Source organism: Camelus bactrianus, chromosome 20 (assembly GCF_048773025.1).
Source record: "Camelus bactrianus isolate YW-2024 breed Bactrian camel chromosome 20, ASM4877302v1, whole genome shotgun sequence".
NCBI lineage: Eukaryota > Metazoa > Chordata > Mammalia > Artiodactyla > Camelidae > Camelus > Camelus bactrianus.
Genome location: NC_133558.1, coordinates 20,054,685 through 20,075,169, shown reverse-complemented (window position 1 = coordinate 20,075,169; position 20,485 = coordinate 20,054,685). Strand labels below are relative to the sequence as shown.

The 20,485-nt window shown below is 41.3% G+C and overlaps 2 protein-coding genes and 1 non-coding gene across 3 annotated transcripts; 2 read left to right on the top strand and 1 right to left on the bottom strand.

The window, feature by feature from the left end:
- Positions 1 to 124: 124 nt before the first annotated feature.
- Positions 125 to 20,302, top strand: LOC105074124 (uncharacterized). The gene is made up of 3 exons (XR_012501047.1): positions 125 to 563; positions 15,496 to 15,678; positions 19,946 to 20,302. It is a non-coding gene; the product is annotated as an uncharacterized LOC105074124 (transcript).
- AIF1 (allograft inflammatory factor 1) lies at positions 8,472 to 10,281 on the bottom strand. The gene is made up of 6 exons (XM_010961533.3): positions 10,145 to 10,281; positions 9,889 to 9,950; positions 9,740 to 9,806; positions 9,355 to 9,396; positions 8,999 to 9,161; positions 8,472 to 8,677 (listed from the first exon to the last, which is right to left on the bottom strand). The coding sequence occupies exons 1-6, from the start codon at positions 10,167 to 10,169 to the stop codon at positions 8,593 to 8,595; spliced, it is 444 nt and encodes a 147-aa protein (XP_010959835.1). The 5' UTR covers positions 10,170 to 10,281; the 3' UTR covers positions 8,472 to 8,592.
- On the top strand, positions 18,265 to 20,302 carry NCR3 (natural cytotoxicity triggering receptor 3). The gene is given in 3 exon segments (XM_074348375.1): positions 18,265 to 19,500; positions 19,502 to 19,584; positions 19,701 to 20,302. Coding segments are annotated over 3 exon segments (426 nt in total). The 5' UTR covers positions 18,265 to 19,290; the 3' UTR covers positions 19,834 to 20,302.
- Positions 20,303 to 20,485: the final 183 nt, after the last annotated feature.

Here is a 20,485-nt window from a genome sequence, read left to right as displayed (position 1 = left end):
CGCTTTCTACCGTATTCCTCTTTACTTCCAGGGTTGTCCTTATTTTAAAAAAAAAAAAGGCCTGCGAAGCAGACATGGATTATTTGCATAAAGAGGAGGGACTTACAAGCGCTAGGACGCCGGTTGGCTGGAGAGACGGGCCCCCGGCGTCGGCCGTTGAGACGTGTAGAGGGGGCGGAAATGCGGCGCCGGGCGGTTGGGTCGCAGAATTTGCACGACAAATAGAGAAAGAGGCGGAGCGTGCGTCGTGCGTTCGTGGAAAGATGAGAGCGGAGAAACGTAGGGACGCCGAGAGTAGAAGGAAACGATGGTAGGCCCGTGGCGTTTTCCGCGGAGGAGACGGAGCTAGAAGACGGGGCGGAAGGGATTAGTTGCCGGAGGGCGGAGCTAACGTAACCAGGGAAGAGTCCCAAGTCATGCATTTCTTCGCGAGAGGTGAAAGCACTGGAGGAGCGGGGCCTTAGTTTATTAAATCACGTCATGCAAATAAAATGGATACACAGGCCAATTCAAGGGTCCAGGGGAATGCATCGTGGGCACCACACAGCGTAGGCATTCTGTGGGTAGGTCTTTATTTGCATAATTATGCAAATCATTTGAACAAAGATAGGCTACGAATAACATACTCAAGAAAATATTGGCAACCAGTGACTAGGACGGACATTTAGTTTTATAATCTATAATTTTAATGAATATATTTGTATATTTGATATTTTTGGCAGTTTGCGTTCCCTTCACAATGGGTTTAATAATACGGAATGCAGTACCATTTTTCTCCTTTGTCTCCCATTTAGTCTCCTTTTATTCGGCTCCAATCAGACCTACCCGTTTAACAAATCATTCAACAATTATTTTTTAACCAATAAAAATGCGTATAATAGATTTTTATTAGAGGGATTTTAAGTTTACAGAACGAATGAGCGGAAGTACAGAGAATTCCCATAAACTCCTTCCCCTGCCTCAGTTTCCCCTATTATTAACATAGTGCATTGGTGTGGCACATTTGTTGCAATTGATAAGCCAGTAGTGAAAAGTTATTATTTTTTCTTCCAGTTTTACTGAAATATGATTGACATACAGCACTATATAAATTTCAGGTGAACAGCATAATGATTTGGTATAGGAACATCATGAGATGATCACCACAATGTTTAGTGAACATCTATCATCTCACATAGTTAAAACTTAACGAAATAGAAAAAAATGTATTTTTTCCTTGTGATGAGAACTAAGGATTTACTGTCTTAACAACCTTCATCAGTTTTAATTATATTTATCATGTTGTACATTACATCTCTAGTACTTATCTTGTAACTGGAAGTTTGTACCTTATGACTACCTTCATCCAATTCCCCATCTTCCCACTGCCTCCTGCCTCTGGTAACCACAAATCTGATCTCTTTCTCTATGAATTTGTTTGTTTGCTTGTTTTTGAAGTATAATTGACCTACAATACTATGTTAGTTCCTGGTACACAAACAGTGATTTGATATTTTTATACATTTCAAAATGATCCACCACCGTAAGTCTAGGTACCATCTGTCACCTTACAAAGGTATTACATAATTATTGATTATATTCTCCATACTATATGTTTCGTATCTGTGACTCAGTTATTTTATAACCGGAAGTTTCTATCGCTTAATCTCCCTTGCCTGTTTCTCTCCTACCCCTACTCTCCTACCCCCGGCAACTACCTGTTTGTTCTCTGTATCTATAACTCAGTTTCTGCTTTGTTAGATTTGTTCATTTGTTTTGTTTTGTAGAGCCCACATAAGTGAAATCATACAGTATTTGTCTTTCTGTGTCTGACTTATTTCACTTAGCACAATACCCTCTAGGTCTACCATGTTGACACAAATAGCAAGATTTTATTCTTTCTAATGGCTGAGTAATATTCCATTGTACATAAATACCACATCTTCTTTATCCATTCATCTATTGATGGGCACTTAGGTTGCTTCCATACCTTGGAATATATTATAAATAATGCTTCAATGAACATAGAAGTGCATATATCTTTTTGAATTAGTGTTTTCATTTTCTTTGGATAAATATCCAGAAGTGGAATTGCTGGATTGTATGGTAGTTCTACTTTTAATTTTTTGAGGAATTCTCTATATTGTTTTCTATAGTGGCTGCACCAATTTACATTCCCACTAACAGTGCACTAGTGTTCCCTTTTCTCCACATCCTTGTCAACATTTGTATTTGCTGTCTTTTTGATAATAGCATTCTGACAAGTGTGAGGTGAATTTCATTGTAGTTTTGATTTGCATCACTAATCATCCCTTCACTAATCACTCCTGATGGTTAGTGATGTTGAGCATCTTTTCTTGTACCTGTTAGCCATTTGTATGTCTTCTTTGGAAAAAATGTCTCTTTAGGGCCTCTGCCCATTTTTCAATTTTTTGTCTTTTGTTTTTTGCTTTTTTGATGTTAAATTGTATAAGTTCTTTGTATATTTTGGATGTTAACCTCTTATAGGATATATCATTTGCAAATGTCTTATCCCATTCAGTAGGCAGGCTTTTTATTTTGTTGATAGTTTCCTTCTCTGTGCAAAAGCTTTATAGTTTGTTGTAGTCCCATTTGTTTATTTTTGCTTTTATTTCCCTTGACTGAAGAGATATATCAAAAAATAAATATTTCTGAGACTGGTGTCAAAGAGCATACTGCTTATGCTTTCTTCTACGAGTTTTATGGTTTCAGGTCTTACATTTAAGTCTTGAGTCCATTTTGAGTTATTTTTGTATATTGTGTGAGAAAGTAGTCCAGTTTGATTCTTTTGCATCTAGCTGTTCACTTTTCCTAACACCATTAATTGAAGAGGCTATCTTTCCCCCATTGTATATTTTTGCCTCCTTTGTCCTAGGTTAAGTGACCATATAAGTGTGGGTTCATTTCTGGGCTTTCTAACCTGTTCCATTGGTCTTCGTGTTTTTTTTGTGTGTGTGCTAGTACTGTATTGTTTGATTATTGTACCTTTGTAGTATAGTTTGAAAACAGGGTACATGATACCTCCAGTTTGTTCTTTTTTCTCAAGATTGTTTTGAATATTCAGAGTCTTTGTGTTTCCATACAAATTTTAGGATTATTAGTTCTAGTTCTATGAAAAATGCCATTGATATTTTGATAGGGATGGCATTGAATCTGTAGATTGCTTTGGATAGCATAGTCATTTTAATATTAATCTTTCCAATCCATGAGCACAGTATGGCTTTCCATTTGTTTGTGTTGTCTTCAGTTTCTTTCATCAGTGTCTTATAGTTTTCTGAGTAAAGGTCTCTTGCCTTCTTAGTTAGATTTATTCCCAAGTATTTTATTCTTTTTTGATGTGATTATAAATGAAATTATTTTCTTAGTTTCTCTTTCTGATAGTTTGTTGGTAGTGTATAGAAATGCAACAGATTTATGTATATTAATTTTGTATCCTGCAACTTTACCTGATTCATGGTGAGTTCTGATAGTTTCTTGGTGGCATCTTTAGGGTTTTCTATGTGTAGTATCATGTCATCTACAAACAGTAACAGTTTTACTTCTTCCTTTTGAATTTGGATTCCTTTTATTTCTTTTTCTTTTCTGATTGCTGTGCCTAGAACTAACAATACTATGCTGAATTAAAGTGGTGAGAGTAGGCATCCTTGTATTGTTCCTGATCTTAGAGGAAATGTTTCAGCTTTTCACTATTGAGTCTGATATTAGTTGTGGGCTTGTCATATATAGCCTTTATTATGTGAGATATGTTCCCTCTATACCAACTTTCTGGAGAGTTTTTATCATAAATGGATGTTGAATTTTGTCACAAGCTTTTTCTGCATCTACTGAGATGATCTTATCATTTTTATTCCTGTTTGTTAATCTGGGATATCACATTGATTGATTTGCATATATTGAACCATCCTTGCATCCCTGGGATAAATCCCACTTGATCATGGTGTATTTAATGTATTGTGGCATTCCATTTGCTGATATGTTTTGAGGATTTTTGCTTGTTCATCAGTGATATTTTCCTGTAATTTTCATTTGTCTGTGTGTGTGATATCTTTGTCTGGTTTTGGTATCAGGGTGATGCTGGCCTCAAAGAATGAATTCAGAAGTGTTCCTTTCTCTGCAGTTTTTTTGAAATAGTTTCTGAAGGATAGATGATAACTCTTCTTTAAATGTTTGGTAGAATTCACCTGTGAAGAAATCCAGTCCTGGACTTTTGTTTGTTGGGAGTTTCTTTTATTACTGATTTAATTTCATTACTGGTAATTGGTCTGTTCATGTTTTCTATTTCTTCCTGATTTAGTCTTGGGAGATTATACATTTCTAGGAATTTGTCCATTTCTTCTAGGTTGTTCATTTTATTGGTGTATAATTGTTCTCTCTTATGATCCTTTGTACTTCTGTGATGTTGGTTGTAACTTCTCATTTTTTCATTTCTGATTTTATCGATTTGGACTGTCTCTCTTTTTTCTTGATAAGTCTGGCTAAAGGTTTATCAATTTTGTTTATCTTTACAAAGAACAGCTCTTAGTTTTATTAATCTTTTCTATTCTTTTTTTTTTTTAGTCTCTATTTCATTTATTTCTGTTTTCATCTTTATTGTTTCTTTCCTTCTACTAACTTTGGGTTTTGTTTGTTCTTCTTTATCTAATTCCTTTAGGTGTAAAGTTATTTTGTTTATTTGAGATTTTTCTTGTTTCCTGAGGTAGGCTTGTATCGCTGTAAACTTCCCTCTTAGAAGTGCTTTTGCTGCATCCCATAGATTTTAGAGTGTTGTGTTTTCATTTTCATTTGTCTCCAGTTATTTTTATATTTCCTCTTTGATTTCTTCAGTGAACCATTGTCGACAGCTGTGTTTTGGATGCAGCAGAGATATGCACAGAATGTTATAGAAGTGAAGGAATAAAAACCAGATCATGCCTGGGCAGGTTCAGAAATGCTTCTAGAAAAATGTGACTGTGGTTAACTGATATGAAGAACTAGTTAAGATTTAGCCAAGTTTAGCAGCACTATTTACAATAGCCAAGACAATGAAAACAACTCAAATATTCATCAATAGATGACTGGATAAAGAAGATATGGTGTATATATGTGTGTGTGTGTGTGTGTGTGTGTATATATATATATATATATATATATATATATGATGGAATACTACTCAGCTATAAAAAAGAATAAAATAATGCCATTTGCAGCAACATGGGTGGACCTGGAGATCATCATTCCAAGTGAAGTAAGCCAGAAAGAGAAAGAAAAATGCCATATGATATCATTTATATGTGGAATCTAAAAAAAAAAAAAAAAAAAAAGGACACAAGTGAACTACTTATTTATAACTTAAGTGATTGATATCTTGAATATGTGTAAGCACATTTGACTGTCCTTTATGATTGGATTACTGCATGTTACTCTTATTTTGTGATTGGCTTTATTCCTTTGATAACTATGTAAGTTTAAAAAGCTAAATTAAGAATATGAAATGTATGTGTATGTATCACTGAACTATTATGCTGTGCACCAAAAATTGACACAACATTGTAAACTGACTATAGTTCAACTAAAAAATATATGTTTAGCCAAGTTTGAAGAAAGGGTACACATCTCAGGCCCAGTGAACTGATGAGCAGAGGCATGGGTTTAGAACTTATGCCTAGGCTGGTGTGGCTAAATTAAGGGACTGCCTGTCCATTGTGGACATTAGAGGAAAAAATTTAAAAGAATGTGTTAAGAATTTTATCCTGGGGCTCTTTAAGATGTTTGAGATGGTTGAGTTCTCAAACTTTCAAAACGTTTCTCTTGTCCCCTTTCCCTGATCAGCTACTACTGCAAAATTTTTTGGAAGAGCTACCCATACACACCATCTCTTATTCTTTTGTAAACTCACTTCAGTCAAGCCTTGATCCCCACCTTCTACCCAGACTGGGTATGTCAAGGGCATCAGTCTTATGGCTTGAAATAGCATTTATGTGCTAATCACAACTAAATGTTTATCTTCATCAGAGGCCTCTCTCCTAAACTCCAGACGTGAATATGCAGCTGTGTACTTGACATCTCCTCATGGGTATCTAACAGATCATTTCAAATTCAGTGTGTCCAAAACTGAACATTTGATCTCCAGCCCTTCAAAACCTTCTCTAGCCACAGCCTTCACCATCTCAGCTGATGACAGTTTAAAAATTCCAATTAAGTCAAAAGTCCTGGAAACCTCATGGACTCCCTTCTTTCTCTCCCTCACCACTTTCAGTCAGACAGGAAATCTTATCTTGAGAAAATATCTTGAGTCCAACCTCTCCACTTCCACTGCTTTCACCTTGATCTGAACCATCCTTATCTCTCACCTGGGTTATAGCCACAGCCTCCTACTTGGTCTTCCCGAGTCTACCCCTGCTCCTGAAGTCTGTTCTCTGTACTGCAGTCAGAGTGGGCCTTTTCTCAAAAGAGGTTTCAGGGGACTCCTTTGCTCAAAGTCCTGCAGTGCTTCTTTGTTTCTCTCTGAGTAAAAGCCAACCAACGTCCTTACAGCAGCCTTCAAGACCCTTGATGACTTGGCCCCCTGTTATATTTCTGATTGTATTACTCTCCCCATCTGCACAGGCCTGTCTCACCTTGGGGCTCTTCTGCTCCTTTTCTCTCTGCCCAGTTGGCTCTTCCCCCCAGGAACCTGTATGGCTCACTCTTTTACCTCCTTGAAGTTTTTGCTTAATGTTGGTCACCTTCTGGATGAGGCCTATCCTGATTACCCTTCCAAAATTTTAATCTTCCCTTACATCCTGGCACCCCCGATTCCCTTTAACCTGCTCTACTTTCTCTTTTTGTCATAGTATTTGTCATCTTCTAAAAGAGCATACAAATTGTAAATTCTGTTGACTTTCTATTGTCTGTCTCTCTTCCCGCACCAATTCCCACAATGGAATGTAAGCTTCACAAAGGCAGGGAGCTTTGTTTTGCTCACTCTTATATCCCAAGCACCTGTATGGTGCTTGGAGGGAATGACACATAATGATTTTTTAAATGATTTTAAAAATCTTTTTTATCAAAGTATCAAAGAATTTCATAACTTTTCATGAACTAAGCAGAACATGTAAACAAAAACAGAACCTTAACTAGCACCACAGAAGCTGCCCAAGGCCTTTTCTAGTCACTGCCCTCCCCCAAGGCTAACTACTATCCTGACTTTTAACAATATTTATTAGTTTTCCTTGTGTTTGTACTTTATATGAGTGAAATTGTACAGTAAGTGTTCTTTTTTGTTTGTCTTCTTCTGTGCCACACTATATTAATGAAATTGTTGCATTTAGTTTGTTCATTCTTATTACTATATAATAATAGTCTGTTGTGTAAATATAACCCAATTTATTTATCCTGAATGAACAAGTTGTTTAAGCCACAGATCCTTTGTATCCTCCTTGGTGTTGCCAGAGTTGTTGCAAAAATTAAATGAATTAATACACGGAAAGCATCTATCCAGTATATAGTGTGTGCTCCATAAAGGTTAGCTATTAATTTTTTTATATTCAGAGAGTTTATTCAACCCGCATTGATTTCTTCTTCATTTGAAGTCCTATACAGTTACTGTAGAACTCTTTAGAATGCCAGCCTGGCTTTACCATTGGTGTGGGTCAACATGGGTGGCCCTAGGGCGCCCATTTGTCCTCAGTAAATGAAACAAGCTGGGCCAATTGGATTCTTGCTTTCCAAGGAGTAAGAAAGTCTGATGTAGTGGCCAGAGACTGGAAGTTGCTGGAGTTAATACATCTGGACCCCCTGGAGGAAAGGTCCAGGAATAGCCTCACTGAAGGTCTGGAAACTCTCAGGCTCCTGCCTTCCCTGGAGTTGGCTATTTAACTCTTGCAACCATCCATGGATGCTGTATCCCCAGAATCTGCCCTTAGTTTCTTCCTAATACAAACCCTTTTTCCTTTTATTAGGTAGACTCAGTTTTTGTAGCCTGTCCCCAGAAGGACCTCAAAACTCATTTTCACTTAAATTATCTGGCTTTATAGGGTCATTAATCCTTTACTTAATTTGATAACACCAGTTATTTCATCCATCATCCATCCATTCATTCAAGGTTTATACCTTATTGAGAGCCTATGATATGTCAGGCACTGCAGGATAGATCATATTATTTCCATTTTCAGATGAAAGACTCAGAGATCCTGAGTGATTTGTTAAGGTTACGAAGCTCATAGTGATAGAGAATGTTGATTCAAGGTATCCTTGCCTTTCATCACTGGCTTGAGCAATAATACTTTTTGTCTGTACATGTCGTTTCATCCCACTTAAATTCCTTGAGTTCAAGGCTATCTTATACACCTGGAATCCTCCTTGGTGTACAAAACCATCTGCTGTGGTAGACATACTACAAAATTGTTAATGGATTGGTCATTTGGGAAATCCTTGTTATCTTTGCATCAAAGATGCTTTATCCTTCCCAAACCCAGGAAAAAACATCCCTCCAAAACAAAGACCAAGCTGAGTTGATCTGAACAAGGATAATTTATTTAAATTAATTTGACTCTGGCTCACAGTTTTGTCTTTCTTTTCTATGCTGGGGTCACTAGAAGCCCCTTCAATCCTACCACATCTCCCCACCACAAATCAGGGCAACTCGGAGATAGCTTTCTTGGCTGGGGGACCCGTTGGCTTCTCCTGTTCTCTCGCCTTCTCTTCATACATAAGGATCCTGGTTGAGATAGGAAGAGACTTGGGGATCAGGGGACAGTCGGACAGTCGGACAGTCCTCTCAAGAGAATAGATCTTAGGCTGCTGGAAATTCCATAAAAGGATAAGGGTTGTGAGGGTAGGAGGAGAAAGAGGAAGAGCAGGAGTGGGAGTGCTGGGGGCTGTGGGGACCAGAACCATGGAGGGGGATAGGATTTTTGGAAGGGTCTCTCAAAAGATGGAAAAAATAGATGCTGAGTAGTATAGAAGTTGAGCCTGGGGACAGAGGTAGGGGTGGAGAAAAAACAGGTAAGTATATAGGAGGTTGGAACTGGACCCTTACATTTTTAGGATGGCAGATCTCTTGCCCAACATCATCTTGAGAAAGTCAGAGTAGCTGAAAGTCTCCCCAGAGCCACTGGATACCTCCCGGATTAATTTCTTTAGCTCCAGGTGGGTCTTGGGGACCCCAAGTTTCTCCAGCATTTGCTTCAGGGACATGATATCTGGAGGCAGATGATGGAGGTGAAGAGAGGAGGACCCTCTCTCTCTCTACCCCCGCCCACTTCCATATTCCCACTCCCCTTCCTCCTATCCTGGGAGCTGGGCTCTCTCCCAAACCATTGGGAATGGAGCACTGTAGGAAAGACCTCCCTCTTCCTAGATCTGCACACTCCCCCCAAATCACCCTTTTCTCACCGATATCTCCATTTCCATTCAGGTCAAACTCCATGTATTTCTCTGGGTGAGAGGAGAAAGCAAAGAGGATAGCACTGACTGGAGGGTCACAGGCAAGGGCAGGGCAGGGATTGAGAAGGGGTTACTAGGTTAGGGAGAAGGTGAGGAGGAGGTGGGGCAGGGGGAAGAAGTGGGGGTTGGGGAGTTGAGAGGCCCTAGTAAGGTGTAGGGAACTAGAGGGGGTGCTGAGGGGCAGGACAGGGGAACAGACTGTAACTAGGGTGGCAATAGAGGCACCCTCCCATCTTCCCACCACAAAAGTCCACTGTTTCTTCTGTCTCTTCTCTGTTCTTAGGGAAATCCTATCCTCCTCACCCCTTCTCCACCCCTACAGTCTCCCCCTTACTCTTGAAGGCTTCCAGCTTGGAAGGCAGGTCCTCGTCACTGCTAAATTTGGGATCATCCAGGAATTGCTGTGGGGGAAAGCAAGATCCTGGGTTGGCCCTCTGGGTCCACCTCCCCCCCCACACCCTGCCCCTTAGTTCTTCCTTTTACCTTGTTGATTTCATTGAGTCTCTCTTCCTGCTGGGCCTTCAGCAGTCCAAAGGCTTTTCCTCCTAAAGGGGCACCAAGGTTAATGTATCCTCATCCCTACCCCCACCCCGTCATCTTCTCCTCACCCCCAGGCCCAGCCTGAGGCTATCACAGTTCTTCCTTCATAGGTCAGCTAACCACCCTCCTAGCCCCCAGCCCAGGACTGTCGAGCTCCTTTCTCCCATTTTAGGATCCTGCCTTATGCCACCTTCCCTACCCTGTAAATCCCTGATTTGGCTCATTGCTCAGCAGATGCTGGTGGAGATGTTGGTGGAAACAGACCAAACTGGCTGCCTCTCTCTGTCTGTCGGCTCTCCCACCAGCTTCCTGGAAGCCTCCCTCCCAAACTTCCTCTTTCCCCTCAGGTCCCAGGCCTTACTTCCCCATCAGTTTCTGCTGACACTAGCACCCAGGAAGAAGGAGGAGCTGGGTGTAGAAAAGAGATGAGAAAATAACATTCTCCTAAATTCCTCTTAAGGGGAGCCCAGTGTGTGCATGAAAGAAATATTTTGAGAAGCCACCAGAGGTGTGGGGGAAGGTCGGTAAGTCCCCAGGGACATTTATTCTCAGGAACAAACGGTCTTTGAACAGGTCTGGACGTTCAGGTAACTCTAAGGCTCGGGTTTCACAAGTCTGGGCACGCAGGTTTGGATAGGGAGCGGAGGAAAGGCTGACTGAGGTTTTCTGCTCTGTGAATGGCAGGAGAACCTGAAGTCTGCTGACAGATTTGGGAGGGTGGTGAGATGGGGTGCAGGGTCTGGAAAGGAAGAGAAACTTCTCTTCTAGCCTGGCAGCTCCAGAGAGGCACTTAGAAATACGGAACTAACAAAGGAACCTTAATTTGTTTCTGGATGTGCAGTGTAATCCTCTTATCTCCTTGGAAATTTTCAGTAAAATCAACATTGCTCAGGAATTCAAGAATTTAAGTAGATTCTTTGGAGCAACATGATACTGAGAGAGACCGGATTGGTAGACCCAAGGGACACCTTTATCCCCTTTGCTGCTCGTTTTGGCTAATGGCTTCTAGGGGAGGCAAAGACGGAGCATCCCCCTCACTGAGACACTTTTGTCTAAACTCCCTTCTATGAACTCCAGCCAATCTGCCCCAGATGGACACACCTTTCCTTCTCCTCTCCTCCCACAAGCTATTTCCCCTTCTGCAGCTGCGAGGTTTTACTTCTCACTGCCCTCTCCCTGACCCATGCAGGTTGGGGGAGATGCTGGAGTGGACTCTGACCTCTTGACTTCTCTTTATTGCAGCTGCCTCCTCCCTGAAGAGAAAGCTGCAACCCTGCAGCTGGATGGTCCAGTGGTCTCAGTGCCTAGTGGGAGGAATTCACTTTTTTATTCATACATTCATTCAACAAATATTTATTGAGTACTTACTATGATACCAGTTGTACTTCTCCACCCAGTGAACCAAATGAATGTAAACCCTTGTCCTCATAGACAGTCTAACTGGGGAAGACAGACAATAAAAATACTATATATAAAGTAGATAAACAAGTTTCTACTGTATAGCACAGGGAACTACCTTCAGTATCTTGTAGTAACCTATAATTAAAAAGAATATGAAAAGAAATATGTATGTATATGGATGACTGAAACATTATGCTGCACACCAGAAACTGGTGTAACATTGTAAACTGACTATATTTCAATTACAAAATAAATAAATGAATAAACAAGTATATTAATGGCAGTAGGTGCTTATGGAGAAGAGCTAAGTACGGAGGAGGGGGCTAGGAAGGGCTGTGTGGACTGCAGTTTTTTTTTTAATTGAGTTATAGTCAGTTTACAATATTGTTTCAATTTCCAGTGTAGAGCACAATTTTTCAGTTATACATGAACATACATATATTCATTATCACATTCTTTTTGCTGTGAGCTACCACAAGATTGTGTATATATTTCCCTGTGCTATACAGTATAATCTTGTTTATCTATTCTACATATACTTGTCAGTATCTACAAATTTCAAACTCCCAGCCTGTCCTTTCCCACCCCCTCCCCCTTGGCAACCACAAGTTTGTATTCTATGTCTATGAGTCTGTTTCTGTTTTGTATTTATGTTCTTTTTTTAATATATATATTCCACATATGAGTGATCTCATATGGTATTTTTCTTTCTCTTTCTGGCTTACTTCACTTAGAATGACATTCTCCAGGGACATCCATGTTGCTGCAAATGGCGTTATGTTGTTTTTTTGTGGCTGAAGAGTATTCCATTGTATAAATAGACCACATCTTCTTTATCCAGTCATCTGTCAATGGACATTTAAGCTGTTTTCCATGTCTTGGCTATTGTAAATAGTGCTGCTGTGAACATTGGGGTGCAGGTGTCTTTTTGAAGTAGGGTTCCTTCTGGAAATTGGACTGCAATTTTAAATAGGGTGCTCGGGGAGGCTTCTCTGAGAAAGTGATATTTGAGCAAAGACTTCAAGGAGGTGAGGGAATACGCCACGTGGACAGATGGGAAAGAAGCATTTCAGGCAGAGGGAACAGCAAGTGCAAAGGTACTAAGGTGAGGATATGTCTAGATGTCTGAGTATTCACGGAGCAGCAGGGAGGCCAGCGCGGCTGGAGCCACGTGTGTGAGGGAAAGCAGAGGCAAAAGATGCAAGCCAGATTGTGTCGGATCTTGTAGGCCATTGGGAAGAATCTGGCTTATATTTGGAGTGGATTGCCTCCCAGAGTAGTAGTTCCATGGAGGGTGGCTTGGCCGACTACCAAGGTGACATAGAGTTTGGTGCTCAGAGAAACTTCCTGGGATAGAGAAAGTGACGGCTGCTCTGGCCATGGGACAAAAGTGAAGGATAAAGGGCATCGAGATGGGCCAGTGAGTGGAGAATGAAACTCAGCCTAAACACAGATATGGGGAAAACCTGGAAAGAACAGAGATGCCAGAAGACACCTCTCTCCCAAACTCAGGGCCCCACCCCCTGGACCACAGAGAGGGCTTGCTCACAGTTAGGGCTGAAGGGGAGGCGGGCCCTCTGGGCAGAGAGCTGCAAAGCAGCAAGGAATCTGATAAGAACCTAGAAATAAGGGAAGTAGATCACTTTGACATTTAGGCTACACAATCTAGATCTGAGCAGAGATATGCAGAATCTCCTTAAAGCAGTGGTTCTCAATGACTGGTCCTTCCGTAGCATCATATGGAATCATGTTAGAAATGCACATTGTTGGGCCCCAGCCCAGGTCTGTGGAATCAGAAACTCTGGGGGTGGGGACGAGCAATAGCTTCTTTTTTAATAACTTAATTTTTTTTAAAGTATAGTCAGTTTACAATGTTGTGTTAATTTCTGGTGCAGCTCTGTAGAACCAGAACTAACTCACCGATGTTGCTGTTGCCAAAGACTTTTCTAAAAAGCCTCCTTGTAGAGCTTTATGGGGAACATACCAACAGTTTATTTCTAAATTTCTTCTCTTGATGCCTGGAAACCATAAAGAAATTGGAAATACACACACACACATTTTCAGTGAAGCTAGGAGGTAACCTACAAACTCTAATTTATGCGTTACATGTGACCAAATACCCAGCTGAGCAGGCCATCCCCAGGAGTGCCTCTGGGAAGAGCTTAAGAGTAGGGAGGGTCCAATGACTGCTGGAAAAAAAAGCAGATATTCCTTCCTGGGAGGAAAGTCTTCATCCCAGGAGGGAAAAGCTGAAGTCAGAGCTGACTGAACAGATTCAAATACTTGTAAAGGTGGAGAGAGAATGATTTAACGTGCTCCAAAGAACCCAACCCAGAGGTGGCAGATTTCAGAAAGGGCCAGCAAAATTCTTCTAATATTAAGTGAATCCCCTTAGGTGCATTTGGCAGCCTGCAAGGTCTCTTGTGAAATAAAAAAAGCCTAAAGTTGGTGGTAAAATGCTTGCTTAACTGGGATATGTTCTCAGAGACCAAGGAGGTAGTGGCTACACAATATTTAAGGTAAACCATTGTTATGGCGAAAGAGGAGTCATCGAAGTTGTAAGTCTGGAAAGCCCTCCTGGGCACTCTCCCCACCCTCACCTTCTAAACTGCTAACGCTTTAGAAGAATCTAGCTCATTTATAATGATGGGTAACACAACATATGAGTAGGAAGATGGGGAAAAATACAGAAAACAAAAATACAAAGCCATTTCAAAAGTGAACATTACATTTTATGGGAGAAGAGAGACGTTTAATATATATTCCTAATTTTAAAAATCATAAATAACTGTTGTAAAATGGGTTTTTTTCTCTTTTTAAAATCTGAATAGTTGTTTAGCATGAACAGTTTTTGTGAAATGCTTTTACTGTATTAATTGAGGTCATATGGACTTTCCTCCTTAATCTCTTAATGCAGTGGTTTGTATGAATAGAAACCAGGAATTGCATGAATAGTGAATTGCTTTCCTATGATAAAGACTGCTTGGTTAAGTTTTATATTATTTAGTAAATTCTATTCGGGTTTGCTAATATTTCTAAGTTTTTTTTTTCTCGCATCTGTCTTCGTGAGGGAAATTGTTATTGTTTTATAGTTTTATTTTCTCAAATTGTCCATATAGCAAGGGTATATTAGTCTCATGAAAGAAGTTGAGAAACTTTTCCTGTTTTTTGATCACTGGAATAATGTTTATATGATCGGAATGACCTCTGTTTTGAAGGTTTCACAACTATCTGGGTTTGGTGATTTTTTTGGTGGTTAAATTTTGAACATCTAATTCAGTTTCTTTAATGGTTACAAACATATCAGGCTTTTAATTTTTTCTTGAGTCAGTTTTGGTCATTTTTTTTTCTAGAAAATTATTCATCTTCTCAAAATCTGCAGTCTAAATATCTGCTGCATCTGGCATTACATTCCCTTCAAATTACTTTTGTGTATGCCTGTGTATGCCTTTTCTCTTCTTTTTCTGCTTTACCAATTTGGATAGAGATTTTTTAATATAAGAAGTCTCTGTAAATAAACGAATAAATAAATACTTAATTACCCTCCCCCCCAAAAAAAAACTAAAAAAAAAAGATATAAGAAGTCTCTGTAAATATGTATTTGTTTTCTGCTCTATTATTTTCTATTTCATTAATTTCTAAAATTATCTATTATTTCCTTCTAAGATTTTGGGGAGTTACTCTGTGCACTTTTTGTAATTTCTTGAGATATCCGTTCAACTCATTAATTTTCAAACTTTCTTTTGTAATATGCACATTTACTTTCTTCCATGAATTGTTTTAGCTACATTCCACAGTTTAGATATGCAGTGTTTTCCCTGTCATTCCATTCAAAATATTTTAAATTCCATTGTATTCTCTTTTAGCATTTTAATTATTTAGAAGTAGGTTTTTTAAAGTTTACAAATATGTTAGAAATGCATCTTTAAATTTTCCAAACATATGATAAATATTTTTTGTTACTCTTCAATTGTCATGGATTTTGGTCAGCAATTGTATTCTATAGATTTTGATTCTTTTTTCTAAATGTCTATCTGTGTACCTGAAAACAATGTCTACTTCCTAATTTTTCTAGTTATTCTAATATACTGCATAGTTCCATTAGAGCAAAATTGTTGATTGTCTGGTTTCACTCCTCTATGTCTTTAGGTTGATTTACCACTTTCTGAGAGATGTAAGTTAAAGTCTTCCACTAATATTATAGAGAAAAAAAAACAAAAAAGGATCCTTGCACGGAGAGTCTGAGGGCACCCAGGAGTGGTCGCAGCCATCCAGCCTGGCAGAGTCAGGGAAGGCTTCTCAGTGGAGGGTGATCAGTTCCCAGAGGGAAAGGTGAGTACTTTGCCAGTGTTGGCTCATTCTTCCACTCAGAGAAATCAGGGAGAAAGGGAGTGAGAGATGGAGTAGGGGAAAGAGGTGTGCTGATGGGGAAGGGTGGGAGGGACATCATAGAGTAAGATGAGAAAGCAAAAAGAGATGTGGAGAGAGGTGGGGGAAGAGAAAGGGAGAAATATGAAGAGAGAATGAATTAGTGAATAAGCGGATGTGTACGTGCACTCACACACACACGTGTGTGTGTGTGTGTGTGTAGAGAGAGAGATAAAGATATTTAGAGGGATGTGGCATGTGGGTAGAGAGATAGGGAAGAAACAAATGGTAAAAAATAATAAAGACAGTGAGACAAAAAAGAGTTACGGGCAGAATGTTGAAGATATAGGAGATAAGGCAAGAAGTGAGGGAAAGAGAGCCCAGGGAAGATGAAGATGGGATGTTCGCTCCACATTACTCTCTGGGGCTGGGCATGGGGTGTGGATAGGACAAGGCAAGGTAATGGACAGACAGAAGCTAAAATTAAGGCCCGGTTGGGAAAAGCCATGTATTGGTTCCTCAGGCTGCCCCATGCTCTGTGACCACCAGGGGGCAGCCCTTGCCTTGCCATGGAACTTCAGTGCCACAGCCTCTGCTTAGATGGCCCTGAAGAGGCAGCCACTGTTGATGGAGAATGGCTGTTACTCCTCCCCAGATTGTGGGGTACCTGTGCTTGTCTGGGTGGTTCAGAAAGGCTCAATAACTTGTTCAAGATCATGTAATCAGTTTGTAGGGAAGCTGGCATTTGAATCTAGCCTGACTCCAAGCCAGCGTTCTTAACCATAAAATCGGCTCACAGCAAAAGAGAATGTGACAATGAAGGTATGTATGTTCATGCATAACTGAAAAATTGTGCTCTACACTGGAATTTGACACAACATTGTAAAATGACTATAACTCAATAAAAAAAATGTTAAAAAAAATAAACCCATAAAATCAATGCTCCTTCAAAAAAAAAAAAAAAAAAAAAAAAAAAAGGCTCGCAGTCCATGCTCTCCCAGCATTCCACAGGGGACCCGGTTCTCACCCAGGATGAGCGAGGCAGGCACCCGGAACCCGGCTGCAGTGGGGCTTACTTCCCTGTTGAGCCCCTTTATGTTGCATGTTGATGTTCTGGGCTCCAGGGCCCCTTTTCTCTGGTCCTACAGGAGGGCAGATGGAGCAAGAAGAATAGAGTTTCTCTTGGGGCAATAAAGGTTGTTGTGATGTGGGGGGAAAAGGCTCCAGATCACTGCAGTGAAGGGTGGGAACTGCACAGTCTACAATTGTATTATGAAAGAGAGCTGGAAACACGGACAGAAAGAGTATGTATTAATGTGAAAGGAACCAGAGAGCAAATGTGCAGTGAGGGCTGGGCAGGTTTCCCCCAGCACATTACACGTCATCCTTCTTTTCTTTGTGCTGTGTTATCTCATGTAGGTGGGTAATATGTATCCAAGAGTTTGTGGTGTACTCTTGTACTAATCCTCCATAACCTTGGAGTTCTGTGTATTGCAATATGTTTTTCATTTTTGTCTTTAAAAATATATTTTACTACAGAAAACTACATTTTCTAGAAACTAGAAACTACATTTGTAATTGCTCAATAATGTGAGTTAAATAATGAATAAAATAATCAAAATGAGTGAATTTACCAGTGGGTGATAAATCTGTGCAGAATGCACTAGGTAAAGCAGACCTCTGTGAGAGGTGTATCCCTTTAGTGGAGACCAGAATATGAATGAGTCCAAACTTCTCCATCAGCTGCACTCTCTCTGCCAGTCCACCCAAGTCCACACAGTCTAAGTGAAACCGGATGACTGCTATGTAAATGCAGCTTCCAGACAAAGTCCCTAGCAACCCCCTGCAGCCGCCAGCTGATGGATGGCGTCAGCTAATCCTCTTATTTATAGGATTTCTAGAGCAGCCCTGGGGGAGGGCCAGAAGGGAATGGATGGGGTTGGCTTGGGCACTGTTGAGCCAAGGGGAGGGGAAGTAGTTTAGCTCTGGGCCCAGAAAGGCTCCTGGAGGCTTATTCTGGGTAAGGGGCTGATCTTCTTGAACCTCAGAAGGTGGGGGAACCACTTCCTGGTCTCACTTGTCCACCAACCCATCCTGACTTACCAACCATCTAAGCTCCACCCTCTCCCTCAAACCTGCCCACATGCTGCCCGCACTTCCTAGCGACCCAGATACCGCTGTCTGCAACATCCTCTTTCCTCAGGGAGGCATGCATTTGATGCCCGATGTCCTAGGCAGTTGAGTCCTTGGTAAGTGATGTGTGAGTCCTGTGTGTTATAGGAAGCCCCCCACCCCCATCTAGTGACCCAAGGCCTGGTCACAAGTAGTGGGTCATTCTTCCTCCACCCAGACCTCACTGCTCAGGTTCCCCTTGTCAACAGGAACGCCCTCTGACATGGCCCGGATTCTGTTGCTCGTCTTTATCACAGTCCATCCAGGTGACAAGGCTTTCTTCTAGGACCCTGAGGGGTGTGGGGCTGGGAGGAGGGAGGAGGCTGGATATAGATGCCCCAGTTCACAGTTCCCTTCATGTCACCTGCTCGGAGGGTCATTCCCCAGCTTCCATCCCAGAATTCTTTTCTTCTCAGCCACCTTCCTGAAGAGATCAAATTTAAAGAACCAGTAAAAAGGAAGGAAGGGCTTGAAGGATGGGGTCAATTTTTTTTTAAAGGGGTCAGTTTTAATTTGATGAGTTTAATAAGCCTATTAAACAAAACCTATTATCTAGGGTCTAGATCAAATTAGCAGTTTGGGAGACCTAATTAAATCTATTTCTTAATGAACCTGATTTTAATTATCAGACAGATCCATTAACTAAATGCAGTGTGAACTCCAGACCCTCAGCTTCAGCATCAGCTGGGATCTGGGGCAAATTCCCAAGACCCACTCCAGACCCAGTGAATAAAGAAGGCTGGGAGTGGGGACTTGGAATCTGTCTTAACAATCACTCCAGGTGGTGCCAGTGTGCCCTCAAGTTTGAGAATCACTGACATAGAAGCATGACTGGTAAATTTCATTAACTAATGAATTTAATCAAGGATTTTAGTAATTGGTTTAATTCATCAATTTAAATGAGTTAAACAGTGATCTCAATCAATTATAGCCATGTCTTCACCTGGAGATTTAATTAGTTAATACTCTTTAACAACAACAATAACAACAAAGATTAGCAAAAGTGGTCTACTACTGAATGCTGTTAGTACTAAAATAATACTTGGAATAATGTAATTAATGATATTATTTAACTAGGCAGCCACGTTCATTAATGAGCTTCAATTTCACTGTGACAGGTTAAGTTTCAGCAAAATGTTACTAGTGAATGTAACTGGAGAATGATGGGAGAGGGTGAGAGTTGGTATGGGAAAGAATTTGAAAAACTATTTAATAAGCAATGTTAAGAAATTATGTTGGTAAAGAGAAAAGGGTTTTAATGAGGCATCTAAGGACTTGTCCCTCTGGGCCCTTAATGGGTAGGGGTACAGCTGGGGTATTCTACTGCAAGCTCTCTTGTCTTTTGGAGTTTTGTTTGTTTTGTTTTAGCAGGGAGGTAATTAGGCTTATTGTTTATTTTTTTAAATGGAGGTACTGGGGACTGAACCCAGGACCTCGTGCATACTGAGCACTCACTTTACCACTGAACTATACCCTCTCCCACTCTTGTCTTTTATCTTTGGAGTAGCTAGGGGGTTGTTTCTCTGGGTCTTCTCTCTGCCCCCAGGATCCTGTGTTCTTTGGGTGTCCCAGCTCCCTGAGATCCACACCCAGGAGGGCCCCCCTGCCTCCCTACCCTGTTCCTTCAATGCCAGCCAAGGGAGAATGGCCACTGGGTCTGTCACATGGTACCAGGACAAAGTGGCCCCAGGGAAGAAGGTGAGAAATGGGACCCCAGAGTTCAGGGGCCATCTGGCCCCTCTTGCCTCTTCCTGCTTCCTCAGTGCCCACCAGGCTGAGCTGAACATCTGGGGCACCTGAGACCATGATGCCAGAGTCAGCACATGCCAGATGGAGGTACTGGGCCTGGGTGTTGGAACAGGGAATGGGACTCTGCTGCTGATGGAGAAAGATGAGTTGCTGAGAAGTTGTCTGGTGCTCCTTGTCTGGAGGCTCCACTCTCTCTAGAAGTTGAGAGACCTTCCTGAGGCCCGCTGCCCTCTGTCCCTCCCTGACCCTGTGCACGCCTCTTCCCCAGGCATCCTTTACTTAACGCTCCCCACCCCTTGCCCACATGCAGGACCCCCTCTACTAGTGGCCGGCACAGCCCTCCTCTTTCGGGATGGATTCTATGCCTTCCGCTTTCTCTCTGTGGCCATGGGCAGTACCATCTATTATTAGGGCAAATGTGAGTAATGGAGCCGGGACAATGGCTGAAGAGATGAGAGGGTCAGTGAGAGGCCTGGAGGAGGAGACAGAGACCAAGAAGAGGAGGAGGGCTCCAGCGCTGCGCGACTCCTGTCACCTCTCCATCAGGCCACTGTCACCTGGGAACACACTGCCCCTCCCTGGATGGCCTCTGATAAGTGATTCCAGACCCCAGTAATCCCAGTGTTCTTCAAGAGACCCCAATAAATCCCTCTCTGCCTCACCATTAGCTGCTTCTTATGAGTCTTGTGTATTTCTTCTCCATCTTCAGATGCCCCCATGTGCCCCTCTCCGGGTTCTCCCGACTGGCTCTTACTCTCCCTTCTACCAAGTTGGGCCTGGATTGGCCCAAGAAGGGAGCTTCCCAGCACTCCTGCCTAGAGCCCCCTCCCACCACCACCATTCTGGGACT